Below are 18,109 nucleotides of genomic sequence, written 5' to 3' on the forward strand. Positions count from 1 at the left end.
CTGATTTACTGAGCTGTTATCTCATAAAATCAAACACTGTCATCTTTATGTCAGCATTGTATAAGGCATCCCAGCCTTTAAAATTCAAGAACCAGCCATTACTTGCTTTGATGTTATATTTTTCTCTTATTACAATAGGAATTCATATATCAAAAAAGCCCAAAGATTCCACTTTAATGATGGCCAAATGAAAAGTACATATATTAATTAGCCCACTTATCTACAAATCCTGTGTTCAAAGCTCTATCTCTAGGCAGCAACTTCAAAGTAAGTGTGAGTATTTAGAACTGAAATACCTTTTCTCTGCAAACAGCAGGATGTGTACTTCCAAATAGTTTTCTTTCAAAATTATATTCTTAGAGTGGGGCCGTCTAGACAGTCATTCTGATAATGCTTCCATTAACTCCAAACATATCTGGAAATCTTCTTTAAGCAGTGCTTTCAGAGGTAGGTTAATAAAGCACAAGAAAACCAGTTGCATTAATTTATAATTACAGAACTCTCTTCCTCCCTAGAAACCTTGTTCTTCTTTTAATTTCTCTGTTTTAGTTTTCCCTCCTTCCTTCACCTCAGCCAGTCTGTTCAAATGGATATACTGAAGACATCCACTTCCCTTCTTCTGGCATGCAAAGTGCTTGTGCTATTTAAATTTCAGGCATAAGTGATGAAAGTGATGTATTGAGTTTCATAAATGCCAAACTGAGAAGCTGAGGATTGCTTATATTCAAATCCTCCATAATGGCTCTGAAATAATAGATATAACCACTAGAAAAATGAAGATAAAGAGATTGCCAGAAGGAGGACAAATGCTTTTCCTCCCATTCATTTATGATGTGATAATGTTTTTTGTTTCTAATGAATATCTGTGTGCTCTACTGACAGAACTTTCTTAATAAACACAAATTTATTCAGTGATGTATAGTAATATTTTAAAACAAAGAAGTTGGGCAAGCTCCAAAAAAAATCTAAATTTCACAAAATGTTCATCTCTCAGATTTTTTGCCGCCCCCCCCAGCAACATTAAATATGTCAATTAAGTCAAGATAAACAAAAACAAAAATAGCCTCTTGGGACTATCAAAATAAAAAAGATTTTGCACAGTGAAGGAAACCATCAACAAAACAAAAAAGCAGCCTACTGAATGGGAGAAGATATTTGCAATGATATATCCAATAAGGGGTTAATATCCAAAATATATAAAGAACTTTTACATCTGTCAGTTTCTTTCTTTATTTATTTCATCTATTTATGGGTTTTCTATGACCTACATTAAGCCTTAAAATATCTTTGGTAGGGAATAATGAACTATTTGGGCTTCCTATATCTCTAATCATTAAACTGTAGATTGGGACAGTATTAGTAAAAACTATCTATTTATCATTTGATGCTTTGTAGCTGGAAGCCTGATCTGCCAAGCCCATAACCCAGACTTTTCAGATAATCTCAAGCAAATTGTGTAGAAATGGTCTTGGTCTCATGCAGCTTAGCTTTGGTCTGTGTCTTTACTACTTAAGTCAAGTTTAATATTGACTTAGTAAAAGTAACAACACAAATAGAGGGAATAACTTAAGCATATGTGGTGTATACAGGACAAATTTTAGATTACCACTGTTTATCCTGAGGCAAATTACTTCCCCTCTCTGAGATTCTACTTATCATTTGTATTGGAAACTTCCACAAGTTTGTTAGAAGGGCCAGATGAGATGCTTGCTATATTGTGAAAGTACCCAAGAAACTGATAACCCAAAATACAATAGGCATTCAATACATTTTCGGTGAATGAACAAATTCCCATGCCCTTTATTCAGTAATAGGTTTGTGGCCCTGAAATTTATGCACACATTACTTCAATCGTCACTTCCCCTTGCCTGTGCATTTATCTCTTAGAAAGACTGAAGAATTTTATTCTCATTCACAAGTAAAAGTCTTCATATAAAAGAGATTTGCATTTAAAGTTTGGAAAAAGATTCATGTATTTATTGTATCATATTAACAATATGTTTTCTAAAGAAATTTTTAAGATAAAATAATCCAATTTTCATTTGCTTGAAAACATCTGTCAAAACTTGAGCTAAGTTTCTTAAGAAAGTATCTTGAATTTCAAAGAGGAAACAGGCAAATTCTATCTTCCCTACCTCTCCCACATTTCTTATACACTGTCACCCCCATTACATCCCTGTGACCACAACTATCACACAAGATTTCCATTGTTCCAAAACTTCCATTAAACCAATTGTCTGGCTGGTCATTCTGGTCTTTGGGAAAAGCTAGGCAACATAGTTAAAGTCATAATTGAAGAGTTATTTTATTTTTAGCTAATCATTGATGAACCACTCTCCCTGCTCATAAGGCGGGAACGGGTCACAGAGCTTCCATGGCGAGATAGTTGGTCACGAAACTCTGAGGCCATGAAATAATAGAGAATTGGATCCAAAAGACAGCAGAGACTTGCAAGGCATAGACAAAAAGGGTGGAAATACAGTGTGCTTTGGACAATGGGACAACTACTAATGATGGTTTCCTTCACCATAGTGTAAAAAATAAAGTTGATATGATAAGGAGTGAAGCAGATGAAAAAGACTGCAGCGCACATAAAAACCATCCGCAGTGCTTTCTGCCGCTCACTGATTCCTTGGAAAGCCATTGGTGGCTGTCTCAAGGATATAGTAGTTTTCCAAGTACACCATGCGATGATTACTACTGGGACCACAAATCCTGCCAGCTCAGCAACTGTAATCATTCCAACCAAAGCCACTGCATTCATTTTCTTATAACCAAGATCAGCAAAACAGGACTCAGTGTTGTTGGCTAAGTAGGTGCTTCTCAGAAAGGGAAATGGCAAGCAGGCAGTTCCCACGATGATCCAGATGGCAGCACTGATGCCCACATCATACCTACGCTTCCAGTTTCTGGCCCTAAAGGGCTTGAGGAGAAAGTAACATCTCTGAAGGCTGATGCATGTCAGGAAATAAATGCTGGCATACATGTTGAGATACTTCAGGTAGAAGCACAGCAGGCAAAGGGCCTTCTGGAAGGGCCAGTGGTGGCTGATGTAATAGTAAATCCGGAGGGGTAATGATAGCACGTGAGCAAGGTCAGCCACAGAGAGGTTGATCATGAAAATGATGGCTTTATTTTTCTTGCTGATAAAGCGGCACAGAACCCACAAGGCTGCACTGTTGGCCAGAAGACCAGGGATGAATATGAGGATGTAGGTGGCTGCATAGAGGGAGTTCTGAAATGTCACATCAGTAGCATTGCAGTCAGTCTCAGCATTGCTGGTACCATTGCTAACCATCTTGAATATTTCAGTATACTCATCAAGGTAAGCCGTGGAGTTATAATCCCTGCTTAATCAAAGAAAAAGAGTATAATGACTAACCAGTTCTATAGCCAACACACAGATTCCTTTTTATACTTAAAGAAACAGAGTATTAGAATTAGAAAAGACCTGTTTTCAGATGAAGAAGCAGATGCTCAAGGAATATATACTACTGATCCAAGGTCACCTAATGAATCAGGAAACCATGGAATTGTCTCCAAACTACCCTCCCAAATTGTCTAAGTTGTGTCTTGTAGACAAGGATGTCCTGAAATACTTAGTTTATTGTTCTTACCACAACAAAAAGGGTATGGCATTTCAGTCTGTTCTTTTTGCATCCAAATTTTTCTTGCCCCAAGCCCTGCTCATTTACAATTGCAATGATAGAAATCCAGCCTTACCTTTTACATCCCCTTTCTTCTCCTTTGGGTTCTGACTTCCTACCTTCCTTCCTACAGCACTTGGAAAATGGCCTTGCATCTTTAGCCCACATTGCCAGTATACTGGCTGAGTTTCAGGACTTGGGAGCACTAACTTCTTATCATTCTATCACAATAGCGTAAGTGGTTCTCATACACGTTGTTTCTCTCTCTCTCTCTCTGGCTTAGGTCTTATTCCATTTTACATGAAAAACATCATTAATACATGAAATCAGAATCTGAACTAGGAATTCCCCTTCGTGATCTGAAAGGGAAGAGACTAATTTTCTCCTTAAGAATTCTGTACTGGTGTGACATCATGGACATGGCAGATGATCCAACGGTCACAGTAAACATTGATTAGGGAACCAGTAAAATAGGCCAAAAAATCATTTTTTGGAAACAATTTAAAGCCTAATGCTTTTTTCATTAAAATAGTCATCATCATAAGAAAAAATATGAATGTCCTTAATTTTATTTTATGCTTTAGTGTGGTTTTTATTATGTAATATATATAGAACATGGGTAAAATAAAGTAATCTTTAGGGTTTCTCAAAGTCTGGTCATGGATTTACACAGGCTGCCTGCAAATAATAAGAGAGCAATGACTTCATTATTTTAGTTTAAAACTCTTGTAGAATTTTAGACTGAAAAATACCTTTAAGAAATCATTTAAGTCAACCTTCACATAATACATGTAGAAGTAAGACCAAAAGAGGTTTATTAAGTCCAAAAAGATACTAAACAGAAGATCTGGGACTTCAAATGGGATTATAAGGTGCCTAATCCTTATAAACACCCTTCTCTTCATTTGTTTTCCTCCCCCAAACAAATTTTACAAACATAGCTTCTGTTCATATTGCAAGAATGTTTACTGCATTTAGGGCTAGAAGTGGAATACAGTAGTGAGGTTGCTTCTTAGGTGAAATAACATTTTTGTTGTTTTAATTGTTTCTGTTTTGTTTTAAGTAAGTTTACAAAACAAAGAAGTGGTTGCTTTTAGATTCTCCTCGTAAGTAGCAGAATGACTTCTTATAGCATTTTAAGTCCTATTCCAGGGAATAGAAATGTGAATTAAAAACAGAACCCCAAATGATTAAATCACATACAAAAAAGTCAACATTCTGAGCTACCATTATTCTAAAGAGTACTTTCACTTTCCCTCCCCTATTTCATCCTTGCTACTTGGCTTGTGACATGTTCTAAAAAGTCATGCAGTCATCTTGCTTATGTATGTATGACTTTGAACAGAAGGTGGAGTGTTGTTCACAGGTGAAAAGAGTAAATAATTATCATGGTGTGACTATCAAGAATGCACCCCAGAATCTGCAATGAAATTTTTCACATGCATTATCCAATTTCATTCTCATAGCTATCATCAGAGGTAGGTACTATTATTACTCTTGTAGTGCAGACGAAGTAACTGAGGTTCAGAGAGATACAGTAAATTTTCTGGGGTAACAAACCTAGAAAATAGTAAAAATGGGATATACTATTATGGCTTCTTTTCTCCAAAGCCTATGCAATTTCCACTACACCACTTTCTTCTCTCTGCTTAGGAGGGGCTACTTAATAGAATGGGGCTTATGACATCTGGAGGGCACATTATAGAAGAACCTTTCTAATCCCGTAGTGGGACCTTATAATCTTATAACACTAGGATTACTCTAGTTAGGCTATTATAATATAACTAAACACCTGTCCCCACACATGACACCCATCCTTCCTCAACACCCACTTTGAGTTCATTATTGGCAATGTTTCTACTATTATCTATTATCCATGCAAAAACTGTGAGAAACCAAGGGAAGATTCATCAAGTGCACTACAGTTCCAAGACCTGAGAACATCTCACACCCACCCAAATCACACTTCTACTTTTGTACTTTATAGACATGGGTATTTGTTCCTGCTTCACTGGTGTAGAAAGTTTCACTTACTAAAGGGGGATGTTCCATTCACAGCTCTGTGTTAAATAACAGAAACTTATTAAGCCAGAACGCGAGCTAGAGATCAAGTTCACACCTTCTGTGTGTGTGTGTGTGTGTGTGTGTGTGTGTGTGGCGGGTGGTGGGGGGGTTATGCCTCTGCAATTCACAGTTTATTGTGAGCTTAGAGATTTGCATGCTCTGCTTTCCAAAATCTCTTTTCCAGACTGAAGGGAAGATAGGAGGATTTTGCCCCAAATCTGGTGACAATTAAATGTAAAATTCCCATGGTAGGGTGAAGCTGGGGGAATTTGGTTTGGGTAGCACAGAAATATAAGCTCTCTCAGGAAATATTTAGCTTACTGTGGACAATCTGTGACATTTCTGAAATTTAATAAAGGAGAACAACCTAAGAAGCCACTAATAGAAAAATGCTGAATGGAAGGGTTAAGGTTGAAGTACATTCCTTCTGTCTCTGCTTCTGCCACTGTCTCTGTTTCTCTCTGCCTCTAGTTCTGTTGTTGACTATTTCTAGTTGGCTTGTGCTACCTATGTTGCCAATTTTTCTCCCCTTAAATCTAGATATATCTTTGGTTCCTGTCTCAGAAAAATGTGTAAGATTGGTGATTCATTCCTGAATCTGAGCCTCCCTTCTCAATAAGTATCATGACTTTCCTCCGACACTCAAGCTGGAAAGTAAGAATTTCGCTAACCCTTATCACTACATTTCCCCCATATCCAATCAGAAACCAGGTGATTCTCCCTCCTGAATATCTCTCCAATCCATCTATGCTTCCACTGTTGCCATCCTAATCTAGGCCACTGTCACCTTTCCTCTTGACTATTGAAAGAGATTGATTTACCATACTCCCTGCACTCCAGTCTTAACCCCTGCAATCCATTCCCCATACTGTATCTAACACTAACATTAATTTTCACTACCATTTATTGAGGGCTACCATTTATTTACAGGCAAAGCACTCTTCATATATTATCTCATTAATCCTCATAGCAGCCCTATGATTATTTCCATATCACTGATGAGGAAACTGAGACCAAAAGAGGTTAAATAAGTTGCAACAGTCACAAAACTTGCTTGGTGTAGAGATAGTATATTAGAATTGGAAACTACCCTTGTTTCCATACTCCCTTACCTTTGCTGTGGCACTTATTAACCCCTTCTAACACTTTCTATACTGTGGCCCAAATAATCTTTCTTTGAAATATGTCATTCTCTTCCCTAAAATCCTCTGCTGGCTTTCTATTGTATGAAGGCCAAACTTTTCACCATAGCTTAAAGGCTGTAGCTAATATGTCTCCTGTGCCCTTCAACATCACTTCATTCCATTCTCTTCCTCATTCTCTATGTTTCAGCTACACTGAGATGTTTTCAGTTTCTAGAACAAGCCAAGTTTTTTCCTGACGAAGGCCTCTGCACATTTATTCTCTGTCTGGAATTACCTCCCTCCAGGGCTTCACATGTCTGGTTCCTTTTAATCTCAGTTTGCAGGTCAGAGAGACCTTCACTGCCAATACTATCTAGGTAAACATGCACATCATTATATTATATTATATTATATTATATTATATTATATTATATTGAGAGTATTCTCAAACTTTCAGTTCCTTCCTTCATAGCATCAACATTTGTAATTTAAATGTTTACTTGTCTGTTGTCTTTTTCACCCATTGTGCCATTAGCTTCATTAGTACCATAACAAGATCTGTTATGTTAATCACCATATAGCCAGGACAGCCAGCTACTTAGGAAGCACTCACAGAAAAGTCGCATAATTGGATTGGACTGTAGATGGTAGTTTAAAGTCCCTGTTTGGAAGCATTAAGCAAAAATGCAAACTTGGATATGTTAACTAATACATTTCTGCTGCTTGCTATTTCCCTATGATGTTGTCTTCTGATTTGGGTTATTATCATCAGTGTTCCTTGCACCTACCCTTTTAACTCAGAAAATTCATACCTGTAGAAAATTGAGAGAAATGCAAAATAATTTAGAAAGCCCAAGTGGTCAGACATATTCTATGGGTAGAAACCAGCACCACCCAAGGTCTCAGAGTATCATTAAGACTATTATCTGGAACTCAGAAAGAAGCTAGTCCTTGTGGTCTACTTCTAAAAGTATCTCAATCTTTTATTTTTCTTGGCTGCCATTCTGCAAAGGGCAAAACTGCCTTATCTCATCAGCAAATAGCTTCTTACCCGCCTATGAATAGGAACTTAAAGGAGAGTGAGAAGGCTTCATCTGTAGTCACTAAAGCTCTCCAAACATTAAAAGTAAGCATAAAGGAAAAATAACTCTATTTAGTTTTGTTTTGTTTTGTTTGTTTTTTTGCCATGGCTTTTTGAGGACTCTGGCTGCCTTAATCAGCATATATTTAATACACATAATCTTATAAACTCTGTGCTAGGTCCTGTGGAAAATACAGAACTATCTGCCATAATCTCTGTCCCTGAGAAGCTTCTGGTCTGGTGGGAGAAATATTTTTAAAATCTCCAACATCATAAACAGTGCATGACAAGAACTGTAGTAAGTGGTATAAGTGATAAGAAATCCTCATATTATCATAGCATCATCCCTGTAAGGTAAGTGAGACAATACCAGTAATACCCCTACCATAGTGTTTAACTGACAAAGAGATTTATTCATGAACAATTAAATACCTTGTTCAAGGTCACCTAGTAAGAACATGATGGAACTGAGACCAGAAGTCAGACTTGTAGACCTCTTAATGCTCTTTTTACAATGTCAGGCAGCTTTTATTGAATTCTGAGAGACAGAGCACCTCAAGCCAGAAGAGATAGTACTTGTTCCAAGCCATCTGAATTTTCTTATTGGTCCCTGTAGGGACAGGGTTGGAAAGAAAAACAGAGATGGTGACTGAGGAAGAGATAAAATTAACTTACTTTTCCTGAAGTATACACTATTTAATTTAAATCCTAATAGCTCTCTAAAGTTTTGGTCAAGTTTCATCTATTCAAGAAAGCCTGCACTGAGTATTACCAATGCTATTCATCTGGGATTCAGTGGATTATGATTTCATACAGCAAATTAAAATTCTGCTATGGGTGTATCCAGTATGTTGACTGCTAAGAATAGTAGAGCAAGGTGGGAAATTTCAGAGGAGAATAATGCATGACTGTTGTCCTCAAAATGTTTATAGTCATTTAAGAGAGATAGACATAAGAATAACTAACCATAATAGATTTTTGAAACTTGCCATGAAGAGATAATAGAGAAGTTTTTATGGGAGTAGAAATGAATCCTGCACAGAAGAGGAAGATTGGAAGTTCAGCTTAAAGGTAAATCCATTTTCAACAAGCAGTTTGGGTGGGCAGGGTACTGGAGAAGAAAGGGTGGGAGAAGAATGACAGCAATGAATAGATAGCATTCAAACATCCTGAAGTTAATAAAGGACCTATAGATAACAATAATAGGTGTTCTAGTCTAGCTGGAAAACAGAGTGAGATGGTGGGAAAGGTAGAATGAGAAGTAAGAATGGAGAAGGTAGTAAAAGGAAAAATAAACTAAAAAGGTAGATGCAACCCAGTCATGGAAGGTTTTAGGAGGAGTCATAGAAGGATTCTGGGAAGATATGTCATATTACCATACCGATGGTTTAAAACAATCACTCTGACAGAAGTGTAGAAGATGGATTGGAAAGATGGGACATGAAAGACAGGAAGTCCATATCAGCTGGGAGTTTGTAGAGTGACCATCAGTTTTGTTTGCTTAAGACTGAGGGTTTCCTGAAACAGGATTTTCAGGACTAAAACTATGAAAGTCCAAGGGAAACTACAGTTGGTTACCCTACTGGTGCAACAGTTGAGGTAAAAACAACAACAGCAATGAATTTGGCATGGCAGGAATAATAACATTACAAGAAAAATCATGTATGGAATTAGCCAGTTTGAGATACCATTTGACTGAGGAGTCAAAGATACATTCAGTTATAAAATGTGTGAAAATTTATAAAAAGATATCACAGTTTTGCACTTTTCCAAAGCACTTTCGGATTATCCTTATTACAGGACTTTTGAAGTTTGTACTCTTTGCCAAGCATCATCAATTCTTGACTCTCTAACATTATAATTACTAAGTTTCACCATACTAGCCTGCATCATACATTCCCAGAGACTTCAAATATTTAAATCCCTCCAATTCTGATGGTCCAACCCAGCACCCACCCTTATCCTACTTCCTCCCTTATTCAGCCTACATTAAATGGTCAAACCAACTACTCTCACACAAGAAATCTCAACTTCCTTGTTCACCATTCTTCTGCTGTACCAGACTGGCAACGCCTTAATTCCAGATCAAGTCCACAATCCATTTTCTTTTTTACTATTCAAACTGCTGAATGATCCTATTAAGAATACTAGGGTTTATTTGGAATGCCAAAACTAGAAATTTATGATCTCCAGCCTAAGATTTTTTCGCTCCAGACTCTCCTTGCACATCCTTGATTAGTATGTTTTTCCATTTCCATGGTGGCCATTCAGCACCTTTACAACTTGACTAAAGCTTTTTTTCTCCTATTCTCCCATCCCTCACCTTTCTCAACAAAGAGTGTTTTTTAGGGGTTTTATTTAAATTCTAGTTAGTTAACATAAAATATAATATTAATGTCAGGTGTACAATATAGTGACTTAACACTTCCATACAACACCCAGTGCTCATCACACGAAGTGCACTCTTTAATCCCCATCACCTACTTTACCCATCTCCCACCTGCCTCCATTCTAGTAACCATCCGTTTGTTCTCTATAGTTAAGAGTCTGTTTCTTGATTTGTCTCTCTCTTGTTCCATTTGTTTTCTTTCTTAAATTCTACATATGAGTGAAATCATATTGTATTTGTCTTTATATGACTAACTTATTTTGCTTAGCATTATACTCTCTAGTTCCATCTGCGTCATTGCAAATGGCAAGATTTCATTCTTTTTTATGGCTAAGTAATATTCCATTGTATATATACCTATATCACATCTTCTTTATCCATTCATGAGTCAATGGATGTTTGTGCTGTTTCCATAATTTGGCTATGATAGATAATGCTGCTATAAACATCTGGGTGCATGTATCACTTTGAATTAGTATTTTTGTATTCTTTGGGCAAATACATAGTAGTGCAATTGCTGGGTCATAGGGTAGTTCTATTTATAACTTTTTGAGAAACCTCCACACTATTTTCCAGAGTGGCTGCCCCAATTTGCATTCCCACCAACTATTCAGCAGAAAGTCTTAACTTCTCAAATCACAGAGAAAATTGAGGTTATTGGGTGAGAAGTAACTCAATTTCATCTACTGTCTCCCCCCAACTCATATAATCTTAAGTACAGCTACATCTTTCTTTCTTTCCAACACAGCTGCCTTTCCTGTTGCTCAAGATGAATTCCCATGCTCTCAACTTATTTTATCTCTCTCAGGATCTTCTTTCATTAATTGTTCCCTTTTACTCTAGATCATCATGCTCTCCTCCATTCTCAGTTGGATCTTTTTCATCAAGTCTCACCAACCTCCAAAATAATTCTTTTGTGTATTCATCCTACTCTATCTTTTTGTTACTTTTTTCTCTTCTTAAATAAACTTCTCAAAATAGTTGTTTACACTGATTGTTTCCTTTTCTTCACTCTCTTCTTTATGCACTTCAAGGTGGTGTATATACCCTCACAACCTCACTGAGACTGCTTAGTGAAGTGACAAGTGACCTTCATGTTGCTAAATCATGCAGGGCTTCTTTGTTGCCCCAGACACAATCTGCCCACTTCCATCTTTTTGCAAAGTTCTCTTCCTTTGGCTTTCAAACAAGAATTTCTTAATTCTCCTCTTAACTATTTGTCCATTTATACTGAGTTTCTCTCATGGTTTCTTTTATTTTTTCACATCCATTAAATGTTTGTTTTCCCTAGTTCTGCATCTTCTTATTCATCATCTTCATGCTGAGTAACACCACCTACATTAATGGCTTCAGTTACCACCCATATCCTGGTGACTTTCATTTCTCTATGTCCAGGCCTGGTCTCTCCTAAGATATTAAACCTATTTGTCCAGAATCCAGCTGAAATTTCACATATTAATATGTCTAGGCATCTCAAAATGAATATGTCCAAAACAAAAGTCATCATATTCCCTGACCTTTTACTTACCCACCACTATCTATCAGACTTCTTAGAATAATCCTAGACTCCTTCTCTCTCAATCATGTTTTCTCTCCCTCCATCACTGTCACACTCTCTCTTCCCTTTCTGAATTATTGAAACACTCACTAACTGATCCATTTCCTTTGAGGATTGCCCTGTTAAAATATATTAACTACTCTGCTATCAAAATGATGTATTAAAAATGCAAGCTGGGGCTACCATGTCACCATAGGAATTGCTTTAACAATACATTCACTGCATTATATCAAATGTTTCCATTTATGTCCATATTTCTAACTAAACTATGAGCACTTTGAAGGCAAAAACCACATCTCACTCTTTTTAAATCTCTAGAATCTAGCAGAATGACTGGCACATAGTCATTCAGTAGATATCTTTAACTGAAAAAAATACTCTGCTTTGTGACTCATAAACTCATATTGTTTAACTATTTATGGATCTTTCTACATTGGGTTGTGAAATCAGAGGTCATACTCTAAATTTCATTATCTATTTTTCTCTAACTCTAGAACAAAGCTAACCATACAGCACTATTAAAACAATTTCAATTGGCTCATGGAGAGATTAATTCCAAGGACCTAATCTCATTGTTGTATAATCAACTCAGCTAACCAAAACCATACTGACAATAAAGTCCAGGCAAAATTATAACCTGTGAAAATGCCACATTCTCAGCATATACTTCAGCCCTTAGCTCTGTAGATGTGAACCACCTATATAAAGATAAGAGCAGAATTTCCAGTGCCTCCAATATCACCCTTATCAAAGTAAATGCCTCTTGGTCACTCCAGTGTGCAGTGCTCTGACCAGAATACATGCTTCTTACACCAAAGGCCAGGACCATGATGGGAGATGCCTCTTCTCTTCAAAGAGGGATCTGATGAAAGGAGCCAATCCCTAAAGGGAAGTTTCTTCCTGGATCCTATATCAGAGGCCAATATTTTACTTTTTCTCAGGGTTCTCTCTCAACTCTCATCTTTTCCTTGCACTGGAAAACTCTGTTATGACTGTCTCCTTCTTTGTACACATATGGTACTTTTATATGGACTTATAGCCTACACCATAACAATGTAGTCTCTCTGACAGAGGACTCTGTATCTTAGACTTTTATATTCTTCACTTTACTTAGCAGAGGGTTAGGCATGCCCTAAGTGCTCAGTTCATATACATTCATTTGCAAAGACAAGAATATATAGAATAAGCACATATAGGTAGAGCCTTAGCTTTACTTCTAATATCTATCTCATGAGCAACTCTCACCATCAATGGTCATAGTCTCCTCTGCTACTGAATATATGGTCAAAGCAAGGATAATAAGGTTGGAGTCTAATAAATCTGGACACCTAAGAATTCCAAAGCATGCCACCCCAGATTTTTATTTACAATCCAACAGGAACCCCAAAAGCTTAAGTAGGAATATGGTCATTAAACATTAACTTCACAGAAATAACTAAATTTTGTCTCAGAACATAAAGTTATGTCAGGTCTTTAAATATAACTCAGTGGAGCTGAGTCCAAAAACTTAGGAGGTACCAGTAAGATCTAACTGAAGGTAGTTTTGCTTCCCAACCAACTACCTAAATGCTAGATTTCACAAATGTGAAATTACATATGTCATCAGAATTTGTACCAGATTTCTAAGTTTCAGTGAAATGCTAAGTCCAAGAAGTTTCCACATGCATCCTGTCAGTCACTGTCCAAGTGTTATTCATATGTTATGTTTAATCCTTGTAAGAGCTCTGAGGAAATTATTATACTCCTTTTACAGATGAGAAAATGGAGGCTCAGCAGGATTAACTTTCTCAAAGTCAGCTATTATGATTTCCATTGTAATTAAGCTGTTTATGAGCAGAGAAAGCTAAAACTTTTCTTATACAAACAATGTTTTCCACAAACAAAAATTTATTTTAAAGTGGCATTTCTATGGATAAGACTGTTCATCAAAGGGCGCCTGGGTGGCTCAGTTGGTTAAGCGACTGCCTTCGGCTCAGGTCATAATCCTGGAGTCCCGGGATCAAGTCCCACATCGGGCTCCCTGCTCAGCAGGGAGTCTGCTTCTCCCTCTGACCCTCCCCTCTCTCATGCTCTCTGTCTCATTCTCTCTCTCAAATAAATAAATAAAATCTTTAAAAAAAAAAAAAAAGACTGTTCATCAAAGATGAAGCTATTATTCTCAGTTCTAGTTCTAGCACTGTTATATCTATGCATATATGGCAAATGATTGCCTACCAGGTGTCAGGGTAAGATTGCATCAAAACCAAGGATCTTTAGGAAGTTTTGCAAGTGGCACAGTGAGGAGAGTGAAACCTAGGCTTCTGGTATCACGGTGACTGCCCTTTTCCTATACAACTCTACAAATCTTCACTCTCTCAGTCCTTCCCCTCTTTTCACCCCTCATCATTAAGTCATTAATAACACTAAGTGAACATGTTTATCAAATTTGTGTCTCTTACTTTCTTTGATAATAGGGCCAGTATGTGGGGTTGTCATCTTTGAAGGAGAAGGGAAAATCAAATAGAGACAGGTTTCTGAGGGGGGCCCTCCCATTCTCTAAGGGACAACCTTTACAAGTCATTTGGGAACCTAACTTGATTTGCCTTACTTGACCTTTTTCTTCTTTAAACCATGAAAGTCTCACATGTATTACCTAAGCCAGTCTGACCAAGACCATAGTGCTCTTCATTCAATCACAATCACAGCCGAAAAAGAACAACTGGAATTTGGAACTCTGTTATTTGCTGAATTGATTAGAATCAACTCTAAATCACTTGATATAAGAAACACTAAGATTTGGATATATTCTGTAAGTCTAGACAAGACATTTTTTCTATAAATTAGAGGAAGTAAAAATTTTCTCCTGAAAAATGAATTAAAGCAATTAGACTATTCATAAACAAAATTTTAAATGTTTGAATTTAACTTCCATGCATGCATCTTTATTAGAATTTTAATCATTTAGGAACGAGGCCTAATTAGATATCATTTTTGCAGTGGGGGAAGTATTTTGGAGGTGGAAAGAATCAGCTTCTTTGGGCAGAACTGGGGTTATATCTTAAGTTATCAGCTGACTAGCCTGAAGCAACTTCTTCATATCTTTGGGCTTCAGTTTCCTCATTTATAAAAGTAAGATCATAGTCCTTGCAACATAGATTGCTGTAAAGATTAAATGAAAATGTACAAGAAATGACCTATTTTCATGTCTGGTACACAGTGACATTAAATAAATGTTAGTTCATTTTCCCTTTACTTGTACAGAAAGTAATCTCCACGGGTTTTTTATTGGATCCTGTACTTTTCTGGGTTTAGAAAATCCCCAAAGATGTATGGTTATGGCTAACAGAACTAAAATAATAATTCTTAAAGTGGAAGGCTTGGAAGCGTGAGTCATCTGAAAAAAGAATATTCCTTATTATAGTAAACATATTTGGGAATCAAAATCATTGTTCCTATAATACAAACTGTTGAAAGTACAGGTCTATAAAATCTTTGTAGCTGTTGAACACACAGTACTCAGAAAATGTCAATGTAATGGGTAGGTTTTTCTAGGAGTCTGGGGTCTGGTTCCTAGGGAAGCAAGTCCACGATAACCTTGTAGTGACATTTTTAGGTTTCTCAAAGGGAACTTTGGTTTTGAAAGATTGAGAAATAGTGATTAGGTGACAATGTCATTGTGGAAATCAGATTTCAGAGCTATTTCCCTTGTTTGTTGTTTGTATTTTTCATTAAAAAAGGGAAATTGCTTACAAAAAAACTTGCCTGTGGTCTAAAAGTTGAATTCTCATGACAATATTATTCTGGAAGAAATATAATGGTCCTTGACAAAGTTTACTGGGTTCCATTTATGATCTAGGTTATATTTCCAGAAAGTCTTCTCTAGTTAGATTTTCATGCTATGGCCTTATTATTTACCACTTAATGATATACAACTCTTCTCAGGTACCTAGGAGCCTAGAGTCAAGTCATTGCGTTGTTACAAAGGAAAGTAAAGACCATCAATTCTAAGCTCTCCCACCTAATTACAGGTGAGAATATTGAGACCTACCAAAATAAAACTTGCCAAAGGCCACACAGTGAATCATTAGCAAAACTTGAACTAGGACCAAAACTTTTTGATTCTGTGTTTATTGATCCATCTACTTCATTACTCTGTCTGTGATACATGGAAACCAATACTAGATAAAAATTTCCTTGCAAAATATTCTGGCCTGGATGTAAGTAGACTTCTTGACCAAAAGTTTTACAATAAAGCACAGACTACCTACCGGTCATTGTCCTGACTATTGGAACTCTTAGAGTGGTTTCACAACAGACAGCTCTGTCCTCTTTGCTCAAGCTGTGGCTGAAGTGTAGAGACTGCCCTGCCTATTACGATATCAGTTGACCTACCTCAAACACAACTGGCCATGAAAAGCCACCCCAAATCACCCAGAAGTATGCTCACTCATTTTTTAGTCTTATGCTCTACCACTGCCAGGGTTTGAACAATCTGTACAAAATGAACTCAATGACTTTCCCAGTTAAGTAAGCTTCATTAGGAACTGCTTTTAACAAAAAAGGACCTGTGTTCAACCTTTGTGTGCAAAGACAATTACCCTGAATGCATTACCTGATTCTTGTACAGTTCAGGCCATTTCCCACCTCAGTATACCAGCATACCACCTATTTTAGCAGTGAATAATTTTACTGTGTCACAATTACTAAGTGATAAACTCCTCAATTAATAGAAATGACAGTGACATCCTGCATCCATTTAAGCAATCAAAATAAAAATTTCCCCACTGGCAGGATCTTTGGGACTGTGACTACTCTCCACCAAAATTACAAGAAAGCTTATTATTTCACTAAGAATCATCTTGGTACCAAGAAGCATAGCACAGTCCACCTTTAAGGACTCCCCAACAGAAGTTTCCTTTTGACTCAGTCATCTTGGCTCAGAACCAGAGAGGTTGCTAGCACTCAGAGTAATAAGAACAAAAATCACTTGAAAGATACGTGCCTCTTAAGGGCTCTGCTATCCAGTAGGGCTAAACTTGGGTCAACAAAGCAACTTATAAAAGATCAAGAAACACCTCTGAAAACACTCTTAAATCATTTGTCTTTACTTTTACATTTGTCTGAAATCAAGTGTCTTTGCTTCACTGGCTCTCAGTTTCCCCATCTGTATTGTGGTGGATTTGAATCTCCAAGAGCTCTTTCAACTCCAAAATCTATGATCTGATTCCTTCTATCCTCAAAGAACTTACTGTCTCTGTATATGTGGAAACTAAACTTACCAAAGCAAGAAGCTTATACACAAACTTTTCCTTCATTATGAAACTAGATAAATTATAGAGAGCAAAAATTCAAATACTCTTTTTCTGGCTGTATATGCCAACTTGTCCCAATGAGTCTCACAAACACAGTTTTCTTAACATTTTGTGCTCTCTTCCCTGGTGATGGAGAAACAAAGAGCCCTCATAAAAGAGTGAGCTGCGTCACATACTCCATGCACCTTGAGTAATGGTGGGGACTGATGGCATTAACTGATTTTGTTGTACTCTAGTTAGACTCAAGGGCAATCACCATTGATCCCACTGTAAGAAGTCTGAAATGAGAAACCAGGGACCATTTTCAATTTGAACAATGGTCCCACATCTTCCTCTATCCTGGATCTTCATGCCCCCACCAATCTTCCCACATGGAACCACCAATTCCCAGATACTAGGCTGTAACTTACCCTGGAGCTTTGTCAGGATTAGCACTCTTGTTTCTTTGCAGGGAGCTGAGGGTGAAAAAGCCTAACTCTGGGTGGCACAGATCCTGCTGATAACTGAAAAATATGTTGTTGAAAGAGGAAGTTGAGTTCATTTGGTGTCTCACCACAGAAACCTTATTTGCACAAACCAAAGGTAAGTCCCTTGAGCAGATGACAGTACTCAAGTTTTATTTCATTTTTATTTCATTTGTACAGAGAAATTTGGACTTTGGAGACAAAGTCTGTGCAAAATCAAATGATAACTGCATACTAGCTTTCCTTTCTGTTCTTCACCCTATCTCCTTCCACCAAAACTCACATGTCTATCTGTCTCACTAGAATCTCCATGGCAAGATAGGATTTTGAGGCAAAATATGAAGAGAGTTTACTTTAGAACAAGAAAGTTGCAACTCCTTCAAGCCTGAGGTCATAGGGTGAGGAAACCTCAAAAATATGTCAGAACTAAGAGCAGTAGAACCACTTTTGCTACACTCTTCTTTCCATATGGCGTGCTCTTCCCTCAACCT

The 18,109-nt window shown here is 37.1% G+C and overlaps 1 protein-coding gene across 2 annotated transcripts; it reads right to left on the minus strand.

Annotated features, from left to right (window-relative positions):
* Positions 1 to 1,977: 1,977 nt before the first annotated feature.
* P2RY10 (P2Y receptor family member 10) lies at positions 1,978 to 17,711 on the minus strand. 2 transcript variants are annotated; one of them, XM_021688694.1, is made up of 2 exons: positions 17,565 to 17,711; positions 1,978 to 3,347 (listed from the first exon to the last, which is right to left on the minus strand). In XM_021688694.1, the coding sequence occupies exons 1-2, from the start codon at positions 17,693 to 17,695 to the stop codon at positions 2,312 to 2,314; spliced, it is 1,167 nt and encodes a 388-aa protein (XP_021544369.1). In that variant the 5' UTR covers positions 17,696 to 17,711; the 3' UTR covers positions 1,978 to 2,311. The 2 variants fall into 2 exon arrangements, with proteins under 2 accessions (XP_021544369.1, XP_021544428.1); XM_021688753.1 differs by having other exon boundaries at positions 1,978 to 3,350; positions 17,565 to 17,620.
* Positions 17,712 to 18,109: the final 398 nt, after the last annotated feature.

The sequence above is a fragment of the Neomonachus schauinslandi genome, chromosome X (genome assembly GCF_002201575.2).
Source record: "Neomonachus schauinslandi chromosome X, ASM220157v2, whole genome shotgun sequence".
In the NCBI taxonomy this organism is placed as follows: Eukaryota; Metazoa; Chordata; class Mammalia; order Carnivora; family Phocidae; genus Neomonachus; species Neomonachus schauinslandi.